Source organism: Salarias fasciatus, chromosome 20, assembly GCF_902148845.1.
Source record: "Salarias fasciatus chromosome 20, fSalaFa1.1, whole genome shotgun sequence".
NCBI classification, from domain to species: Eukaryota; Metazoa; Chordata; class Actinopteri; order Blenniiformes; family Blenniidae; genus Salarias; species Salarias fasciatus.
Window position 1 is genome coordinate 21,290,435 of NC_043764.1, and position 20,800 is coordinate 21,311,234.

At 43.1% G+C, this 20,800-nt stretch overlaps 1 protein-coding gene across 4 annotated transcripts; it reads left to right on the forward strand.

Annotated features, from left to right (window-relative positions):
* The first annotated feature begins 50 nt into the window (after positions 1-50).
* ppp1r12b (protein phosphatase 1, regulatory subunit 12B) lies at positions 51-19,743 on the forward strand. 4 transcript variants are annotated; one of them, XM_030118961.1, is made up of 8 exons: positions 51-686; positions 5,390-5,406; positions 5,490-5,619; positions 9,868-9,972; positions 10,057-10,107; positions 10,304-10,354; positions 11,001-11,071; positions 16,486-19,743. In XM_030118961.1, exons 1-7 carry the CDS (start codon positions 585-587, stop codon positions 11,040-11,042), a joined length of 498 nt encoding a protein of 165 aa, XP_029974821.1. In that variant the 5' UTR covers positions 51-584; the 3' UTR covers positions 11,043-11,071; positions 16,486-19,743. The 4 variants fall into 4 exon arrangements, with proteins under 4 accessions (XP_029974821.1, XP_029974822.1, XP_029974820.1 ...); XM_030118962.1 differs by having other exon boundaries at positions 11,004-11,071; XM_030118960.1 differs by lacking the exon at positions 11,001-11,071.
* The last annotated feature ends 1,057 nt before the right edge of the window (positions 19,744-20,800 follow it).

Sequence of the window (20,800 nt, forward strand, 5' to 3'; positions counted from 1 at the left end):
GGAGAAGGAGAGACAGAAAGCAACAGTGGGAGGGAGATGGCAAAGAGAGTGTATAACTTTGGGAAGCACAAGAAGAGGCAGCACAGGGAGCAAACTTCTCTCTCCTGGTTGTTTTCTTTTGGACCTACTTTGCATTTCATAAAAGGACCTTACTGCTGACAGACTGTGCACAAGGGATTGTCCTTTGTTTACTTTCTTCATTCAGTAGTTACTTTCCCAAGCTTTTTTTTTTCTTCTTCTTGATCTGCAGCGATTATTTTGTTTGTTGATCTTAGCATTTTCCATCAGATTGTTTCTTCACTTGCACGAGCTCTGGGGAAGGCGTGACCACACATCCGAAATCCCCTCAAAACTGAGTTCCTCCTCCAGCTACGAGGGAGTGTGGAGCCGGACCGACACACACAAATACAAACACACACACACACACACCTGTTGTTGTTGAGGATTCCCTTGGAGTGCAGTCATGGACATCTGCGTCACTGCTGCCTGAGGGAATCTGTGCGTCCGCGCAGCTGCTATCTGGCGGTGACCCCGGTGAACGTTACTGTAGACGCTGACCTGACCGTCCGGGTTAGAGGAGGGAGATGTCAACCTACTACCCACGCACCAAGGACCTGACCCGCACCAGGAAGTCACTGACAGATTCTCCACCGTCGTCTCCGTCCGCCACAGACAAAAACTACAGAGTAAGCTTGAAATGCATCCTTTCGCTTTACAGGAAAACATGTCAAACAGGACTGACTGAACCACAGCAGGGCTTTATGCTTCCAAAACTGTTGTGTATATAAAAAACAAAACATGTGTTTTCCTTTAAAAGTTTTATACCTGTCAAATGGCAAACGAAATTTGACAGCTGAGTAGAGGAATTTATTTTCTGTGCATGGTGAGACTTTTCAAAGTCATTATTTGAATAAAACCTTCTTTATTTAGAATCTTTATACATTTCTTATTGGGTCCACCTGTATCTAGATAATACAATCACATAAATAAAACTAATACAGACTCAATCTTCTCTAGTTTCATATAAGTTAAATGTTTTGGGCAAACCAAAATCCTGTCTTGATTTGCCTTTTACCTGTTTAGATATTTTCTTAATCTATTTTGTTACTGTTTTAACACAAGATAACAAATCCTGAATTATTTGATTAATTTCCATAGAGCAAAGTTAGTTTTTAGTGCATGAGACTAGAAGGTAAAACCACATTCAGATACAGAAGTATTTATTCCTTTTTTATAACTGATTGGACACATTCAGAGACTTTATAGGAACATCTGTCTTCATGTGTTTCCAGTTAATTTGGTTTAATGGGAAAATGGTAACTGAGTTCAATGAGCTATTCAGTTATTCAGTTTATTTGACAAGCTGTTAAACAGAGGTGGATATTTGCTCTTAAAATACTCACAGACTCAACACATTTTTTACAGGAAAAGATTTTGGGAGAGAAACATCGCTTGTGTAATTTCCTGTTTTGGTTTTTTTTTTTTAGTAAGTGGCTTATTCTCACGGGTGTAGTTAGACTCTTGTGTTTATGTCAGTGCTTCAGACTGACAGGCACATTTACTGGGAAAGAGTGAATGTAGGAATGAAAACAACCCAAAGTGTTTGGAGCCTGTTTAGAGACGTGGACAGCACGGTCGTGAAGCACCAGGGACGGCCTCGCTGAAGCAGAGTTACCTGCAGTCAGTGCTTCTGTTGGGTGTTAGACTTTTAAGAAGTGCCACTCTCTCTCTCTCGGTCAAAACTCAGGCTTTATTTTTCCATGATGTCAGCCCAATCTGAACCTGCAGATATTTCCGAGAGGAGAAAATGCAAGGCAGAGGGAGGCTGGAATTGAACCGACGCGCTGTTCGAGGCACTTGCCACAGTGTTTTGATGAGGACCTGGTCTGTTTCAGTGAAATACAATGTGTGCTACAGCTGTGAGCAACCGGGAGGCAAATAAACAGAAACACATTTGTATTGCTGGCGGACACTCAGCATTTGGCAGATGTTCACTGTGATGAAAAAAAAAAATTGTACATGTACACCAGAAGTGGCTGTGAGGAACCAATGAAGTGGACGATTCCATTATAATCCACTCAATACTTCCAACAGCTTTGAACTTACGTTGCATCAGGAGTGTAAATTCAAACTGGGAAGTTTTCTTGCTGTGATGCACCGTTAACCCACTGTCCTCTGAACTCAGACAACTTAACTGGTTGTGGATTTTACCCATTCAGGTTTTCCTGTTTTCACACAAAGATGACATTAATTTGTCACACCAAATTCTAGTCAGTGTAACCTACAACTGGTCAAAATATAGAAATTGAACATAAATGTGCTTGTAAAGAGTTTTGTTTTATTTTACATATTTACCATGCTATTCGCTCGAGCTGTGGCAACGTGGCAGACCATCTGTAGGTTCCCTGGCTCAGAAGCCAAATATTGGTGGCCCTTAGACAAAACACCTCACAAGAGCAGGATTTACACTAACATTGAAAGTGAAAGGTTAGTTTTCCAGGTCTGCTTCAGGCTGGAGCAAATGTATTTCGAAGACTCCTGTATTGCTCAAACTACTTCGAGCGGAGCAACGCTGAGTTGATTCGGGGAATCTGTCTGTGCTGTTCTTTTCTCTCCTTCTATCCCCTCACCCCAACGGGTATAGCAGAAAGCCGCCACCCCTGAGCCTGGTTTTGCAAAGGTTTCTTCTTTTTAAAAGGGAATTTTTCCTTTCCACGGTCGCTTTTCGCTTGCTCAAGTGGATCTGTTGCGTTTTCTCTTTAAAAGCAGCCCAGAAATGGCTATCATGTATTTGCCACTATATAAGCAAAGCTGAATTTAATTGAATTGAATTTGACATGTGCAAATCATAGGTTGATGTCTGCAAATCATCAAAGGCTCAGATCCCTTTCACTGACCTCTTGTGACCCCCTCAAAAGGGTCCCTGGCTTTATTCTGGGCATCACTAGAGGCACCAAGTTTGTTTATCGGGAATAATGAAGAAATAGTACAATGATCATAAGAAACAGTGTCAAAAATTAAGTACCTTTCTGAATGTATGCATGATTTTTTAGTTGGTTTTTGAAACCGATTCTAAAATGTATCAGATCTGATGGTGACTTTAATGAAGATGCATTTAAACCTGGGATTTTGGAGAAAGACACTAATTACTTTTCTTCTGCAAAATCCCATAATAAAACGACCGGTGCTGCCTGGAGGTCCCGGATGTGCAGTAAAGAGTTAACAGAGAGGGAGAGTTGGTGAAGTGCAGAAAGGTGAGTGAATGTGGAAGAAAAGTCTTTTATGGTCGTGCGTGCAGTGTCGTTTCCACCGGTGGGAGCCGAGAGAGAGAGAGAGAGAGAGAGAGAGAGAGAGAGAGAGAGAGAGAGAGAGAGAGAGAGAGAGAGAGAGAGAGAGAGAGAGAGAGAGCTCAGATTTTCCTGCTGCAGTCGTCTTTGAGGCAGCGATGCTGTGACAGACGGAGGGAAGGAAGCGGAAGAGGAGAGAAGGAGGGTGAAGAGCCCTCTGATGACTCCACTGCCGCCTGCAAACTGTCGTTAACGTGATCATTTATGCGCCGCTGCAGTGAGCTCATTCAGGCCAGCTGAGTGTGTGTGTGTGTGTGTGTGTGTGTGTGTGTGTGTGTGTGTGTGTGTGTGTGTGTGTGTGTGTGTGTGTACCCCACCCCACCCCCCTCCGGTGTGTGCACGACGCTGGACTCAGTCGTGTTGACAGAATTACCCGTGTTTCAAGCACACACACACGATCGGAGGCAGTCTCCACCAGTTTGACACCCTGTTGTTCATCGTTTTCCTCCTGCATCCACTCGGCCTCAAATAGCTTCCGGAGCCACATGTGCCACTTCCAGCTCGCTCCATTTTTCCTAACAAGGGAATCATCCTGGAGCAGCTGCCATCACAAGCAGAATTTCAACTATTACGACCCTCTTTTTCTGGCTTCAGTTCTGTATGGATGCGATGCACTTATTATTATTAGTAAGGACTCATTTGTTTACTAAAAAGAAAAAAAAATGGAGTTCTCTAATCCCCACAGGACCCAGTCAAGATTTCACTGGAATTAAGTTTAGCAAATAAATAATAATTTCACCAATTTTCCTAATCCTCACTGTGAAATAGGTTTCAGAACAGGAACTAATAATGCTGAGAGAGTTTAGTCAGTGTCCTTGAAAGCGAGCTTTTTGACGATTGATTCGTGGATCCATTCATCCCTGATGATTGATGAACGACCACCAGATCTGATGAGGGGATCTGTTGGGTTTCAGCCTGCGAGCGCTCGCCTCAGCTCCATTCTTGGCCCTTTTTTTTTTTTCATCTGGGGGTCGCAGAGGTCTGTTTTTTCCTGGATAGCTCTGCTAAAGCACATGACCACATAAGGACAGGCAGCGCTGGCTCAGTTATGTAAACACTTGCCGAGGAATAGTTCCGATGACGCTGCGTGAAATATCCCCCGACTCACCCAATGTGAACGCCGGGATAACTGACATAAATCGTCCTCCCAAAGCGTTTTCTCTGAAAACAGTCCGCGTCTGCTTTGTGTCCGTGAAAGCTCAGACCGCCACACAAGATGTTTATTGCAAAGTATTTCTAAACAGAGATATTTGAAGACCTCTCCCCCTTGGAGGAGAGCACATCCAAATCTTTGAATTTTACTTTCATAAGACCACAGAAGAGTCATAGATCAGCCTGGCCTCGTACCCGTTGGACTGTTTTCCAGTCTGGTATGAATGGTAAACATGTCTCATGCAGTCATCAACAGAGCGCAGTGACTTATCCGCCATGGCAGCGTTGCTCGGAGTTGGACCATTTTTGAATGGGCGTCTACAGTGCAGTATAAATGACTTGTACAATAACACAAGAAGGCAGGAGACAGGATATAAATTGGACGCACCGATGTTGTACTAACTCCTTACGGTGACATCTCTGAGGAAATATACAAAACGCGATCACAAAAGGCAGCTCGGCATCCAGGTCGGTCGTCACAGAAACCTGCCAGAAGAGTTTGATATCAGCCGGCTCTCCGAGGGCCCGTCACACCGGAGATGCTTGACTTCTTATGTCATGCAGGCATTTGGGTGGCAGCCGCCTATTCTGCCAGATCAGACGGGCTCAGTGGGGAGGTTTGACCTGGGCGAACCCTGTCAGTGCAGCGTCGGGGTGAAATGTATCCCACCTCTTCCCTCTGGGACCTCCTGGATGTACTGCCGTAATTCAATTGGAAGTTTTGTTTTTGTTCTCCGTCGTCTCGAAATGAAGACTATTTTTCTGCCAAGCCTTTGTTTGGTCTTATCAAACCAATAAATCTGGATATAACCATGACAGAACAGCTTTTCGCCGCAACGTTCCTGAATGATCAAACTAACATATCTTTTTCTTTGTTTTTTTTATTTCAGCATGAGAGGCTGTCAAGGTAAGACTTTTTTCTTCTGAGTCATATATCCCAGGAAATGAAGGGCTGCACTGTGGTTTGAGTTTGAACTCTGGTGTCTGTAGATATGACTCCAGTGGCGAGAGCGCGACGGACAAGCCGCTGGGCCGAACCAGCTCTTACCAGCGGAGAGAGACGCGGCTGGCAGCGCTGACGCGACAGGAGCAAGACTCCACCGCCAAAGACTATAAGAAGGTAGGAAGTCTCTCCTCGCTTCGCGCAGGAACTCTCCCGTGTGACTGATTTAAAGCTACACGCAGTTTGACGGCCGGCTCATCAAGCAGATTACCTTATTGGGTACACAGGGTGTGATTCTCAGAGAGAGAGAGAGAGAGATCGTCCGTACCTCTCACCTTCTGCTCAATTGATTTTATCTCCAAGTCGGACAAGCGTGATCTCAAAACGAGTACAGCTCCTCCACCAGCTGACCACACTCGGTGCAAATATAAACCTGGATTGTTTCACAACAGTGAAAATCCACTGTAGAAAAAATCAGTTGCAACATTTATTCCTTTGTAGTTTTTAGGATATATTTCTTATCATCCATCCACCCAGCAAACACCAGTTTATCCACCTTACAGTCGCCATGCCATCAAGACGGCACACCAAAAACTAGCTTGAGACTAAGTTTAAAATGAAGAGGTTACATTTTAGCTCAAATATAAAAATGTAATAAAAGAGAAATACATAAATAAATAATAAAACATCTTAATAAATCAATCCATTGTTCTTGTACAAAATGCAACCAAATGACATCGCAGCAAACACTGAATCACAGCATCATTAAAATAAAGACATCATCAATGATTAAACACAAAGGAGCGACGACAAAGGAATCCACTGTGGACTAAGCTCTGCCGTGGGGTGCAGACAGGGATATTTTATTAGACTGTGGCTCAGTGCAGCAGAATCCTGATGACTGTTGGGAGGAAAACTGTCTCTGCTTGTTTTCGGCGCTCTGTGCCACCTGCCTGATGGTGGACAGGAAGCCAGGAGTCTCTTGAGATGCTGGCTGCTTGGCTGGGGTTGCACGAAGGGGCAAAATCTTCCAAGGGTGGCGGAAGTAGCCGGCGATTTTCTCTGCAGAGTTGACGACCCTTTGTAGGGACCTTTACATCCTGAGTGCCTCACAGCGGTGCACTGGATGGATTGTACCTCTGACAGCAGCCTCAGGATAATGTCACTGCGAGGCGATCGTAGACAGCAGAAAGCTTTTACTCTGAACGTTATTTATTGAGGCTTATTGTTATACTTTTGATTTGTCTTCATCACATTTATGCCATAAATTTTAACTGAAACATTAAAGGTGCTGTAGGCAGGATTTTGCTAGTCAATGCAAATTTTTCTGTATTTTCTTTGGATTAAATGTTACAGTACCCATTGATAATCCTTTAGGAGTGTAGCATAATTGCACTACCGCGAGGGCGCAGAGTTTCCATCTGTTCTGAGCTGAAAAGGAATCTCGACAGCTCCAGATATCTTTGACCAATCAGAAGAGCCTATGAGGCTCTAACCGTGATTGGTCGAGGGGCATTCGTCACACGTTCTTGTGGGAGGGGCTTAACTTGCGTAAGGGCGTGATGTCAGAGAAAACAGGACAGGATTGGCTCTGCTGGGTTTCAAATCGCCATCTTAGATGGGTCAAATCGCCATCTTGTTTAGGTAAACCAAAGCAAGATGGCGGAGATGCTGAATCCTGCCTACAGCACCTTTAAGTTTTGAATTATTTGTTCAAATAAAAGGATTAAAATTAATCCCCATATTAAAAAACAACTATTATTAGAAAACTTTTTTAATTTCACCCTGATTGTGTCTCTGTATTTTATAGTATGACAATAACTTAAGCAGATTTTTAAAATTGGCTATAATATTATGAAAGCAATATTTAGTATTCCCAAAGAGAAAAAGTGTTAACACTAATAACTTTTTAACAGTTTCTGCAGGTACGCTGACTCAAAGTCAGCTGTTACATTTATTGAATTTATTGGCAGGGATGTTTAATGGCCCTGCAAGTTCATGGTAGTGTGCTTTGCAGATGAATTTCTTCTCAGCGCCTACACTACAGATGCTTTAGTTTTTATTTCCAGTTTATCGTTGCACGATTTCCTCGTGCTGCTCGAGACTGCAGAGAGAGAGAGAGAGAAAAAAATCTCAGAGGGTAAAATCATTAACCCTGCTGGAAGTTTTTTGTGGAACGGCAAGCTTTCTGCCACTAAAATGTTCAGCCTGATAAACTCTTCTTTTCTAGGAATTCGGCGAATTGCGAGCACAGTCTGCTGGTAACAGTGTGGTGCATTTTACAAAGAGCAAACTGTAACATTAGAGCAATAATGAGAAGTGAAAACACACAACTTGGCTCGTCACCTTGACAACCAGTCACTGTAGAAGTCCGTTCCTCTGAGAATAGAGACTTTCCAAACACTGAATTATCAAGAAAACCTTAAGATAGACACTGTGAGCAGGTTATGTAACTTCAAGGTGAGTGTGATATTAAAAGCCTTAAACAGGCTCAATATGGTGAATCCACGGCACACCACTCAGGTGAGCTCTTCATATGCTCCATACAGGCAGAAACATTTTTAATTATGTAAAAATAAACAATCATTGGCCAAAAAGGAGATTTTGTGTTCATGTTTTTAAGTGGCTAAAATGGCTACAAATGTTAAAGGAGAATAAAACCAACCAGTCATCTATAGCTGGCTAAAGAGTAAAGAAGAGTGTAATAAAACCTGACCTGAACTACAAACCATCCCTTCACCCACTCACCATCTCTGGAGCGTCAACTGTGACAGAAATGGTGAACATCAGTTTCCTTACTGGGGAGACAATGGCAGAAATATATAGAACGCCTGGATTATGTGGACATACTTGGAAATACCAATGTGATTTTTCTGGAAGAATGACTGCACTTTGAGTTTTCAGTTTAGCTGGTCATGTGACTTTTGTAAAAAAAAAAAAAAAAAAAAATATATATATATATATTATATATATATATAACCATAAAAATGATTTGAAATCACGAGATGTCTGTTTGACAGCATAATGCTGCAGCAGAACCCTCAAAAACCTGGATTACTAATCTATTTCACTGACAGTCTAATTTAGAAGTGAAAAGATATTTGAAAAGATTATAAACAATGTCAATCCATGTGTCACGGTGTGGGTCGGAGGCTCAGGAGCAGAAAGCAGGCCAAGGCAGTCATGCAACTTTAAATAATATTTTAATGAAATTAGAGACCTTCAGCAAACAAATCAAAAAAGGAACGGAGCTGACTTCTTAGTCAGCGCATGGACAGGTGGGCAGCCGGGGCTGGAAAGCAGAAGGGAATGCTGTGCAGGTTGTCAGAAGTTGTCTTGTTAGAGTCCAGCGTCAAGTGGATTCTCAGGTCCTCTTAAACAGAGCTGCTCCTCATCAGGGCAATGAGCTCCACCCCGACACCACAGGTGAAACAAATCAGCAATCAGCAGCCAGCTGCCTGCTCCTGCACACCGCCTGACTCCGCCCACCCGAAACCAAAACCGAGCAACAAAACACAAGACCACAAACCCTTCTGTGGCTGCAGAGGAGCAGAACGTGACACCACGGCTATGTGGGGAAATATACCTGAAACCTCATTGTTTATTATTGCTGATGTAAATTTGATTAACGTCTTTTTTCATCTCACTCACTGTGTATTGTCCCAGAATGCAGTCTGTCAGGTTTTACAGTGCTTCTTCTACAGTGGGTGCCGTAATAACCGGAGTTTCAGTTTGTGTGGAACTCTTTTCTCCTCCATCAGGGACATCTTCGCAACCAGGTCATCCAAATCAAGGATTGTCCCTGAAAATTACTGTCACTTTAGTCAATACAACTAAGAAGTCTTACTAGCTTAAATGACAAAAAATCCTGAAACTGCCCAAATTAATAAAAATGCTAACACGGGGAAATCATTTTAAACAGCTTGAACAATTCAAAGAGCTAAAATAGTTGGAAGAGATAAAAATGACTTAATCCAACTAGAACCATTATAAAAGCCAAAGTGACTAAAGCTTTATTCTGAAGTTAGTAAAAGAAAAATAATTAAAACTGCAACAAACAAAAGAGCTCAAATGTCTTTAACAGCAAAAAAAAATTTAAAATGGATAAAATAGCAGTTAAAACAGTTTTAAAAAAAATCTAAAATGACCAAAACAGTGATATCTCTTGAAATGACTAAAATGGATAAAACTCACAGTAAATAGTGAAGAGTTTTCATTTGTACTTTTAAGTTTTCATAAACTCAACATCTGCTCCCATTCTGATGAACTAAATTTCTCCAGGATTGTGAGCTGTGTGGACATGTGGCCATGTATGTTGTCTTTCTGCTGACAGATCTCCTCATGTCTGAATTATCTGTCCTTTTTAAGACTGAGTGGACTAACGATGGTCAGACAGTAGCTGTCGCTGACGCTTCTCTATTTCAGATGTATGCTGAAGCTCTGCATGAGAACGAGAGGCTCAAGTCGAGGCTGCAGGACAGCAAGCAGGAGTTGGCCAAGATCCGTTCCCAGCTGGAGAAAGTCACCCAGGTACTTCAGCGTGGTAAAAGACAGGGGTCTTTGTCTTTTCTGTCATTAAAGTTTGAAACATTTCAATGTGTTTCCCTTCTTTAGAGACACGACAGGATATCAGAGAGATCGTCAGTACTTGAATCAGAGAAGAGGGTAAGTGTTTCTCTAACCTCTTGACATTTTGGGGCGATCGTTATTTTATGGGCCATCAAGACGACAAAACTTAACGTGTTTGTTTCCCTTCAATTATCCTGTTTGCTTCAAATTATAGTCCAGAGGCTCATGGGCTTTCACACTTTGAGAGACCACAGGAATATTTTTATTTCTGTTGTTTCCTTTTTATTTACAGGAAAAACAAGCTCTTGAGAAAAGAGTGTCAGACATGGAGGAGGAAGTAAAGGTCAGTGCATGCAATTAGAAATAGTGGGTATTCACCATGGATTTAAATGGCAACCATTCTGTCTCAGACACTAATCGTATTCATTTATCTCACTGCTGCTTTCTCCTTAACGTCATCTTTGAAGGTGCACCCCTACAGGAGAGCCCCCTGCCATCCACACTAAACCAACCAGGCACTCCTAAAGTGTTTTCACAGGCCAGATCACACACACGTAGCACACCCCAGGGCTGTGGTTAGCCGGGCGGGTTTGGAGTCAAGGAGAAGGAAGGTTATTGCTTCAGGCTCATTACCCACAGTGTTCTGCAGGGCCACTTTCTGCCCGGCTAAGGAGGAGCCTGTGTTTCGCTGCTCCCCTGCTCCACTTATCCCACTGTCGGGGTGAACATTGTGACCTAGTTCTAGCTGAATTCCAAACCGGGTCCAAGAGCAAAAAAACAAAACAAAAAAAAAAACCCTGTTTTTGTGAGGTATCCCTGTGCTGCTACTGAGAGATTTCAGACAGAGTGAGAGGTTTATGCAGAAATTGCACAGCTATATTGAGAAATGAAATAATGTATATGTATAGGGAGTTAGAGGTGTGTTCTCACAGTGCTGGGATTTGGCTCGCAGCACTTGTTTGACCCCGGTTGTGTCATGGTTCCCCCAGCAGGACGCCCCACTGCGGTTCCGCTGTGGGTACCAGCCCTGAAGGCGGGCTGTCTCGGGGGAGGGGGGATGGTGAGTGGTCGCTGAGTGATTGACACCTGCCTGTCACCTCACACGTTTCCACTCCGTTCAGAGACCGGGGCATGTTTACACGTGTGGACACTTTATCCTTTCAAGAGTACAAGTATTTTAGGACGCAGGAGCTGCCGGAGCACAGGGCACCCTCGGGAACCAGACTGACACGCGCTCACAAAGTCACTTCGTGCAGGTTCCCCACAAGAGGGAGCTGTTCTGATCCGTGCCAAGCTGTCCCACTGGAAACCCACGAGCAAAAACTGTCATCTATTATACATTTGCATCAAGAATTAACTATAATGTTTCTAAAATTCTCAAGGCTGTTACTGTTTACCTGTAGGTGACACATAGATTCATCATCATTTTCACTGCTGTTGCTTTTCCCACCCATAGGAGGCGCAGTTTAGGGTTGGAAACCACCTCTTCAGCTGTAATAGACTGGCCCTCTTCCCAGGTGCCTCACGTCTAAAGCGCCGCTCGTCCTCGTTTCCCCTTTTCAAACGGTCTCACTGTGATAACATCCAAGGTGTCAGATGACTGCGCCGGCTCTTGCATTACAGAAAATCACCTGGACTATTCTTGACAGCTTTTAAAACTTAATGAATAGCAACTGTGTGGAATTCTCTGCAGAACCTGAGAGTGTGGTCAGACGTGATTTAATATCAGAGAGCTCAGTATTAAGAGAGCGTAATAAGGGATACTGGTCATTATGCATTCCCTCCTCACTCTGCCTCTCTTTCTTCACTGTTGCCAAGGGCACCTCTCCAGAAATGGCTCTGTTTTATTCCAATACCAGGAGAACATTATACGCATGAACTGTGAAGCCTCAAACGCAGGATTCAAATTGCTTTCCTCACTGTGTTTGGTGTTAGAAGAAGCAGCTGGATGTTCTCCTTGTACATCATCTTTGGAGGCTTTTTACCTTGACAAACTCGCGTCTGGGTGGCCTGCAGCTTCCCTGTGTGTGTGTGTGTGTGTGTCGGTCAGAGAGTGTGTGTTTGCTCTGTGGTTCACCCTCAGGAATTGCGTCAAACCACAGACGTCTCTGCCGAACCACGCTGAGGTTTGCCTCAAAAAGTCGGGCCAAGAAGAAAGAGGAAATGAGTCGTTTCCACTGCTTTGACTGATGATTCTTTTGAAAATCGGAAACAGAATTTCAGTCGGTGAAAATTCTGGGGATTTCTGTAAATTTCACTCCCTTCTCCTTTGCTGCTCTGTGCATATAATTCCACCTCAACACTCTTTGTCGTGATGAGCACAGACCCTCAGAGAACCGGCTTCCTAATTTTCCTCGCTTTGTGCCGCCCTTGCTGTTTCTTCTGAAAATTCTCCTGTTGTGTAAATATTTATGTCATTTTTTTTCCCCCTCTTATAAATCCCACAGCTGTTCTTGCCTTCATTTCCCTGTCTGTGTCTGTGTAGGTGTGTGGGTGCATGCCTGGCTGTGTGAGTGGATTGGGATGCTGCGTGAGTCTCCGTCTGTGCACTGCCTCCCTTGCATGCGTTCTCCGTCTGGCCCCACTCTGTATCTCTGTCCTCCTCTGTGCAGGCTTTCCCTGCTCTGGCTCAGGTCCAGGCCTTGCGGAGGGTGAACGAGTGTCTCCTGGCTGAGAATAGAGCCATGCTGCGCGTCCTGGCCCGCCTCTCTGAGACGGCCTCCATGCCGGAGACAGAGGACCTCTGATCCCCTGGGATCGTCCGCCCTCCCTTCGCCACCCTTTCTGCCTCCCCCCCCCCTGCCTCAGCCGCATAACTTCTCCGCTCCTCTTTCCTTCCGGTGCCTCTCCGGCCCCCTCGTCCTCTGCTGTGTTCCTCTCAGGCAGGTCATGCACCCTCTCGATGCTCACCCTCCCCAACACTTGCACTGCATCTTTCTTTGCGTTTTTTTTTCCAAACAGTCTCTTTGCACAGCCAGCCCTGCTTCCCCCACTGCAAGCACTTAACATAAACCCTCCTCTGATGTTTATTTTTAGCTTCATCATGTTGCATGACATGATCGCTGCATTATGAGAGCTGTGTCTTTTTTTTTCTTTTTTTTTTCAAACCATCTGGATAAATATCCAGTTCTCTGCATAATAGAAAACAGAAAAGAAAAAAAAAAAACAGCAGCTATTGATTTCACGACAGCCAAATGTAGGCAGGCCCTGTGTAATGTGCTGTGTAATCGATGCAAAGTTGTTTTTGGAGGAAATGACCTTCCCGTTCGATCTTTGAAGGAAATGAAATGTGTGTCATCATTAGCCTTCAGGATGAACGAGTCAGGAGTTGAGACTCGGGCACAGGGAGCGTGTTCAGTTTATATTTGTTCATCAACTGCTGAGCATGTCACTTCGATGGTGTCATTAGACAATTTAGGAAATGAGACCGTTCCAGTGTTTTCTGCGAGTTCAGATCGATGCCACTCTCCTGTAATGAAACCATGCCAGATAATAAAAACCCTATAAATCTATCTTTGATGGAAAGATTTCTAAGATAACATAAATGCCTTTGATGGATTAACAAAAGTAGGATCTATTAGTTCCCAAACCAGTAACACAATCATGATAATAAATAACATACAGTATGCATATGTATGGTTCTTTCACTAAAAATCATATATCTATGATATCAAATTGCATGCTAGTAGGACAACAGGCTGGAAGAAACTTTTTATTTCAAATTAACTTTGTAACATTTCAGTTTTATAATCCAATAAAGATTTATAATATGTGATTCTGTTCAGTTTCGATACAGATAAGTTCATACAGAAATGTTATAAATAGTATGTTTATACTGGACCCTATATCCTTGCATGTTTGTTTATTTCTCCAGCTGAACAGGAGCTTCTTGTTATCAAACAGATAAAATTACTGGTTTTCATATGTTTATTCTTATATGAACCCTAACATCCAGTGTAAAGCAGATGTTGAAAAGCGCCCATTACTTCCCAGTCTTGCCAGATCACTGTTGTGGAGAGGCCCCTTTTCTAACCTCTCAATTTCTGTTTAATTTGAAAAAAAAAAAAATGTCTATTTATCAAGAATAGTGAAAATCCTTGAAAATCTAATTTTCCTCTTAATGATGAGTTTCCAAACAGCCTTTTCTTTCAGCTGTAATTTGCAATTTAATAATTCACCTCCAGCTTCACCTTGCCAATCATAGATGCAGACTCCACACAGCCCTTTATTTGATGAGTCCTGGTCCTGTCAGATAGATAAATAAAGTCTATGAAAATATATGAAATGACTGACTGCAGCTTGGTCTGGAGAACACACTCACAAATAGTGGAAGATGGAGTGTTGTGATTCTCATTATTCAGTACTTAGTGTGTACATTAAAGACTAGAGCATTCTGAATATGACAGAAAAAAAGTACAGTATGTTCCCACTTTGAGGGAATAATTGAATTTGGGGCAGCTGGTTTTACATCTTCTCCCCAAAGGCTTGATGAACGATATGAAGCGTGAAATATACAAACTCGTGCTGACATCAAGCCACAGTCTCTTTGCAGGCCGTGAAGTAACCTCAGCTTCTCGGTTTTAGCATCGTCTTGTGTCTCGAGGTATTAAAAGGGTTCTTTCTAATGTTTGGAAGTGCTTTCAGGAAGTATGTATGGCATGAACATCCGCTTCTCTTTAGCACTTTATCTACAACTGAGCGTAATTAATGCCTGTTTTTCAATTTTTTTTTCTGTTGATTGATCACAAAAGAAGCTTGTCCAGACGTCATCTAAGCTGACCTAAACTTCCTCTTTGCAGGAGTCACACTAAAATGCTGTAAATACCATGATTTCCCTCACACGTGCAGTGAAACGCTGAAACACTCGGAATATGACAGAGAACGTAAGAGGTGTCCTCTCTGCAGTAAATTTGGGGCAGCTGGTTTTGCGTCTTCCCGCCGAAGGCTCGGTGGAATTCATGAACCATGAAATATTCAGACTCATGATGACACCGAGGCTCTACCACCGCGCCGGCCGGGCGGCGACTGCAGCTTGTCACTTTTTGCATCATGTTACGTCTCCCGGTATGAGATGCTAATTAGAAGCGTTTGGAGGTGCTGCTGGGAGGCGGATGGCGCTGGTCTCGATCACAGCCGTTTCCCTCCTGCTTTCCTCTCTGCTAAGCTAACAAGCTTCACATGTGATGAAAACAGAGTCAGTGGTCTCGTGTGAGACGTTCCCAGAACTCTTCCTTTTGCTGTTGCTGCGGCGGCGCCACCGAGAACTTGACTGCGCAGAGTGTTTTAGTGATTATTAAGCACGCTGTGGAGAGTGACAGAGAAATCGGGACAGAAAATGGCCTCCCGTCACGTGATCGGCCACAGGTCATGAACATGTTGTCGGCAGGTGTCTTTGCTCACTGACAGTGACAGAAATGCGGCCCGGCTCAGGCAGAAGGTTATTGTTTGTCTCTCATGGAGGGGAAATACTTTGACAAAAGAGGGTGGCTATTTTTAGCCTTGGATCCTCATGAGAGACATGACCTAGATTTGGGAAATTGACCCTCTCTCAGTTTCTCGCTCTCTGACTTCATTCTCTGTCACTTTTCACACACACACACACACCACATACTGTCAGTGTCACTTCTCACTGCATGATTAAATACTGTAAAGCATGCCCTCATTGCTTGGCCTCAACTTTCAGAGGAAGACAACTTTTAGTCCACTTGCTAGTGTTGACTGAGTTTTTTTTTTTATCATAAAAGGTTCTCAAAGTTTGAAAATATAACTACACAAAGTGAGAGAAAATGTGTTTGGTAGATTTTTTTGTTGTTCTCAATGTTGTTTTAAAACATTCTTTTTGGCAGTAAATCTTAGATTTTTTTGGATGTTCTGTTCGTTTCTCTTTCAAATTTGTGGAATGAGCAGATGAGCTAAACATGTGGGTTGCACCAGTGAAGATTTGGCCAAAATCTGGAGATTTAATGTTTTTTGGCGAGTTGAATTTATCTGCTGAAGTCACGTGAAACGAAGCTCGTCTCGGTCACTCTGACAACAACAGCAGCGCAGTGGATCCTGTCACATTTCAAGGTTGAGGTCAGGACTGCCGACAGTCCGCTTCTTCCTCTGCGCTCTCGAACTCTGGAAGTCATCTCTAATAAACTCCCCTCTGTGGGTGGGAGGGGACAGTTTGGCCTCGCTTTCCACTGAATGTCAGAATCTGGGAATACCAGTGAATCTGTGTTCCAGGTTCTGCTCCCACTGATCCCTAACAGCAGCAACCCACTGCTCCAAGCGGTTAGCTAAGTAATATCTCCAAGAGGATCAATAGATCGTGGAATTAGTATTTATTTCTTTTATACTCAGCTCTTCTGCTCATCCCTTAAATCTTTTGAAGAAATAATAAACAGACTTTACCACTATAGTATCTATTTAATCCTCCAAACACCCCTTTCCTGATTTTCTGACGTGGTTTCTCTCCCTCTGTCGTCACAGATCTTAACGGAGCTCAAGTCAGACAACCAGCGGCTAAAGGATGAGAACGGGGCTCTCATCCGAGTCATCAGCAAACTGTCCAAATGAAAAAGATGTCTGTGAAGCTCCCGTTCTGTCCGCGGACGCTCCGACCCCGCTGTGACCGCCGGTCCGTCCACGAGGTCCCGGGTTTGAACTCCTCTCTGAGCTGTGCCGATGGGCCGGTCTGGCTGCATTCGCAAGAGAAACATTCTGATAATTTCTGCTTGACAGTTGGAAAGATCCAAAGAAATGTGCTTAAACGTTTTGGTCAAATTTCAGAGATAGCTTGATGAGTTATTAGAATGTTTTTTTTTTTTCCTTCGTGTTCAATATTGGGACCAGCTGCACCACTTTGGACGACACTTCAAGCTCCAGTTCACAGAAATCTGAAGCACTGTAGCTAATATTTTGCATTCTACATCGTGCAACACGTAAAAGTGTTGTAGTATATTCTTAAAAGTCCGATTCCACTGTCGGGGAAGAACAAATGTTTCTTCATTCAGATTCAGCTGATTTCCACAGAGATGCCTGAAAAGCGTCCGCACTGTGACGGAGACGGTCACGAGGATGCATGTGTTTTTTTTTTCAGGTGCGTTTGCTTTGACTGACAACTCACTCGTGTTTGTCATTCAGCGGTGCTGCTCGCCACGACTCAGTGCCTCCTCAGAGCGAATTTCTGAGCTCCGAGCTACACGAGCGGTAAACCTCAGACTTCTGTGGGTGTTTTCAGCGATTTGTTTCTAATGCAGCTTTATAAGGCTCAGCGTATCAATGCCCAGGGACAGAAACACGTTGCACACAACACCAAGAAGCCTTTGGCAGAACTGCTCTTTCCAACTGGTTGGATTTCAGACGATTCAGTCCAGCTTTTAGCTTTCAGAAAATTACTTTTGCGAGCCTTTTGAGCAGTATGTGTTTCCCGCTTAACGAGCATTCAATAGTGTCTCCACTGTCTTCTTTTTTTTTTTTTTCCTCCGACACTGCTACATTAGATCTGAACGGCACGGCCCTGAGTGCATGCACTTAGCAGCCTGCAGACAAAGCTGATCTTTGATCGCTTGGGCATCACTCGCAGCCTGGTGTCACATCCAGAACGGTACAGTTTCCATGAGAACCTGATTTATGTTCAGCACAGACTCGGTCCTTTGTGTGCCTTTGGCTGCCGTGCATCTTTTCTTTCTGCACATCCTTTGCAGAGGAGTTTTTCTTGTTTCTTTCCTTTTTTTATTTTCAGTCAGAAACGCAAAACAAAGGAGTGGCTGAACTGAGGAGGCTCTCTGAATGTGTGTAAATTAAATGTCAGATCTTCTTTTTTTTTCTTTGCAATAGAGCTATATTTATTTATTTATAGATATGAGTTTTAGTCTGTATTCCTCACTTACTCCGTTTTCCTTTAAAAGGAATACACAGATCACTCCATCTTTGTGTTTGGTGACGAAAGGACAAATACCAAAATCTCTGAAACCTCTCTGTCTTCAGCATCAATAACAATTTAAAGTTTGAAGGATAAGCGGCGATCAGTCAAATTTTAATCAAAGAGCACACTAATAAAGTGACTAAAATCGTTTGTTGCCAGACCTTTTCGTCTGGCAGTTCAATAAGAAAAAATGTCATTATTCTTCAATATTTTGTCTCCAACAAATATTTGAATCACAGAAGTTAATTAGGTATTATTGACACAAGAAGTGAAAACTGTGAAAACACTCTGATGTCATAGGCTCCCTCGTGAAGTAAACCCATCGTGATGTCCCTGTCACTTTCTTCTTATAGCTTTGAGCCCCACACACTAACACACACACACACACACAGATTATGTAACCCCCGCCCCCATCATTCTTCTATCCCCACTGAGAGGGAAATTATTCGAAGATTGCCACTTCTTATGGATACCGTATCTGAGATGCAGTGTTGGGTGTTTTTGTGAGAGTTTAGCTCAGAACAGGCAACGGCATCAAAATCTAATCTTCAGCTGCAGGGATGAGGAAAGTCTCCCTACTTCTGTGGGATTTACGTGCCTTTTACGATCCGGAAAGCCATGTGATCTGCAGCTTCACTCGCCTCGGCATGAATACTTGACGATGGCTGACTTCACTTCCTACATAAAACATGATCGAGCACTTAATTCCAAACAACGCAGAGTAGTCTGGAATCATCAGATCAAGTCCAGTCTCTGTAAAAGTCACCAGATTTCTGCTCATTTCTGTTTTCTCTCACTGTAGATAAAAACAATGCATCTGGCCTCAAACATGCAGATGTCAGGTCATCTCAGAAACGAAGAAGGAAAGTTCCTGATGATCTCAAAACTATGACACAACTGTACTGAAATCCTGAAGAAATTATTATTAAAAATTATTAATAATTAATCAGAACAAAAATATTGATACTTCGGACGCTTGTGTGACCGATAATTGTGCTAGAATATCAACTTTTACATTGTAGATACATTTTTGAAATGTTTCCCCCTTTCAGTCTTATTTTCTCCTGGTTGATATATCTGCTTCTTTTCTCCACTCATGTGATTATTAACACAGTTGTATTGATACCCCACATAATGCTGTTTGCTGTGGTGTCCCTTTCATAGTTAGAATTTTAAAAGAAACACCTTCAGTCTGTCCTCTTGATTGAGACTGTTGCTCCGCCGGCTCTGGATTTAGCTTTATATCAGATTGGAAAGGAAATCGGTGGTGATATATATTTCTAATACTTTAAAAAAAAATCACATTCAGAGACTACTTGCACTGACATGTCACACTGTGTATATCTCACCTCAGAGGCCTGAAAGTTTGTTGAATCTCTGAAAACAGTTCAGAGCTACGACACAACTGGATCACTTCCCTGAAATCCCTTCGTTTCACCATATTTGATGTGTTTAGATTTACATTTATTGGGTCTGCTTATTGGATATCGTGCACTAGAGATCTGAAGGATTTCGGTATCTGCTGCCTCTTCACATTTTCAGTCTTTTCTGTATTCGTCAAACAGTGTGATGGTTTTGGAGTCCAGCCAGGGAAGCACGCCGTATCACCGCCGATATGTTTGATCACTTCCTGTAACCTGAACTATAACGAAGAAAAGCTGCCGTATGTGTCTCTCTCCACACGTGCTGTTGATACTGTATAATAAACTACGCAGGATAATGTGTTTGAAATGTGTTAAATGACGGGCTTACGATACACACACTGTTTTGTTCACTTTGCTTAATAAAGTGTGAAAAGGGGGAAAATGTGTCTCTGTGACGTAAACAGGAGAGAAATCCTGCCGAGCTGCAGATCAAGCACAAAACAAGTCATGGTAATTAAAAGGCCTTTATTTCCTATTTGTTTTTACAGAACTGGTAACACATATGATAAATTTGTAATAAGTTATTTGGTTCCCTTGATAACTTTATAAGGATCCCCAACGTTTGTCCACATAAGGGTCAAGAGGAGTTGTGTGAGCAACGTTTGTGTCCAGTCAAGGGCTAAAGCATGCGATCCACAGTAGGCACAAGTACTGACATGAACACGCGCACCACGACACTAGACACGAAGAAACACAGCTAGAGGACACAACTTGACTGTCCTCCAACGCTTTAAAAGATGATGAAGAGAAAGAGGTGGAAAAGAAAGGAGGAAAGAAAAGGAGTCTTGCAGTTGCATCGGGGCGAGGGGGGGGCGGGTGGCGGGTGGAGGACTAAGCGCTCAAGAGGGGGGGGGGAGTTTGGTACGGTCCTGCATGTTTGGCAGTATACACCATGTCCATGTTGTAAACATGAAGGCCAGCATTCTTTACGCTCGGCAAAAGCAGATTCAGTGGACAAATCAGTGAGCCTGCTTCCTATTCAGCAAAATGACACTGATGGTTACAGAGCTGGTCACACAGAAACAAGACGAGGACACCGACAGAAAGCAAACGTGACGGTAGGATGGCGACACATCTCTGACATCGACTCAAATACAGTCCTACATTCTACAATAGAGGTATACAGCACAGAAAATACAAAAAAAAAAAAAAAAAAAAAAAAAAACGACAGAAGAAGTGATTACACGTTTTGCACAAGAATACAAAGAAGAAATAGAGCGAGTAATAGAGGAGACAAGACGGCGTGTTTTCACTGTGGCGTCGTTACCCGCTGAGAGGCTCCTCGACACGTTTTGACAAGGTGACAAATGATCTGCTGAACTTTGGATGGTTTCCCTTTTTAAATCCCAGTGTTTGTTCAAAAACGACAACAAAAAAATTAAATCTGCGACTCTGCGGCGTTCCAAAACCGTCTCTGCACAGCTGAGACTGGAAGCAGCCTCAGTTGCGATTG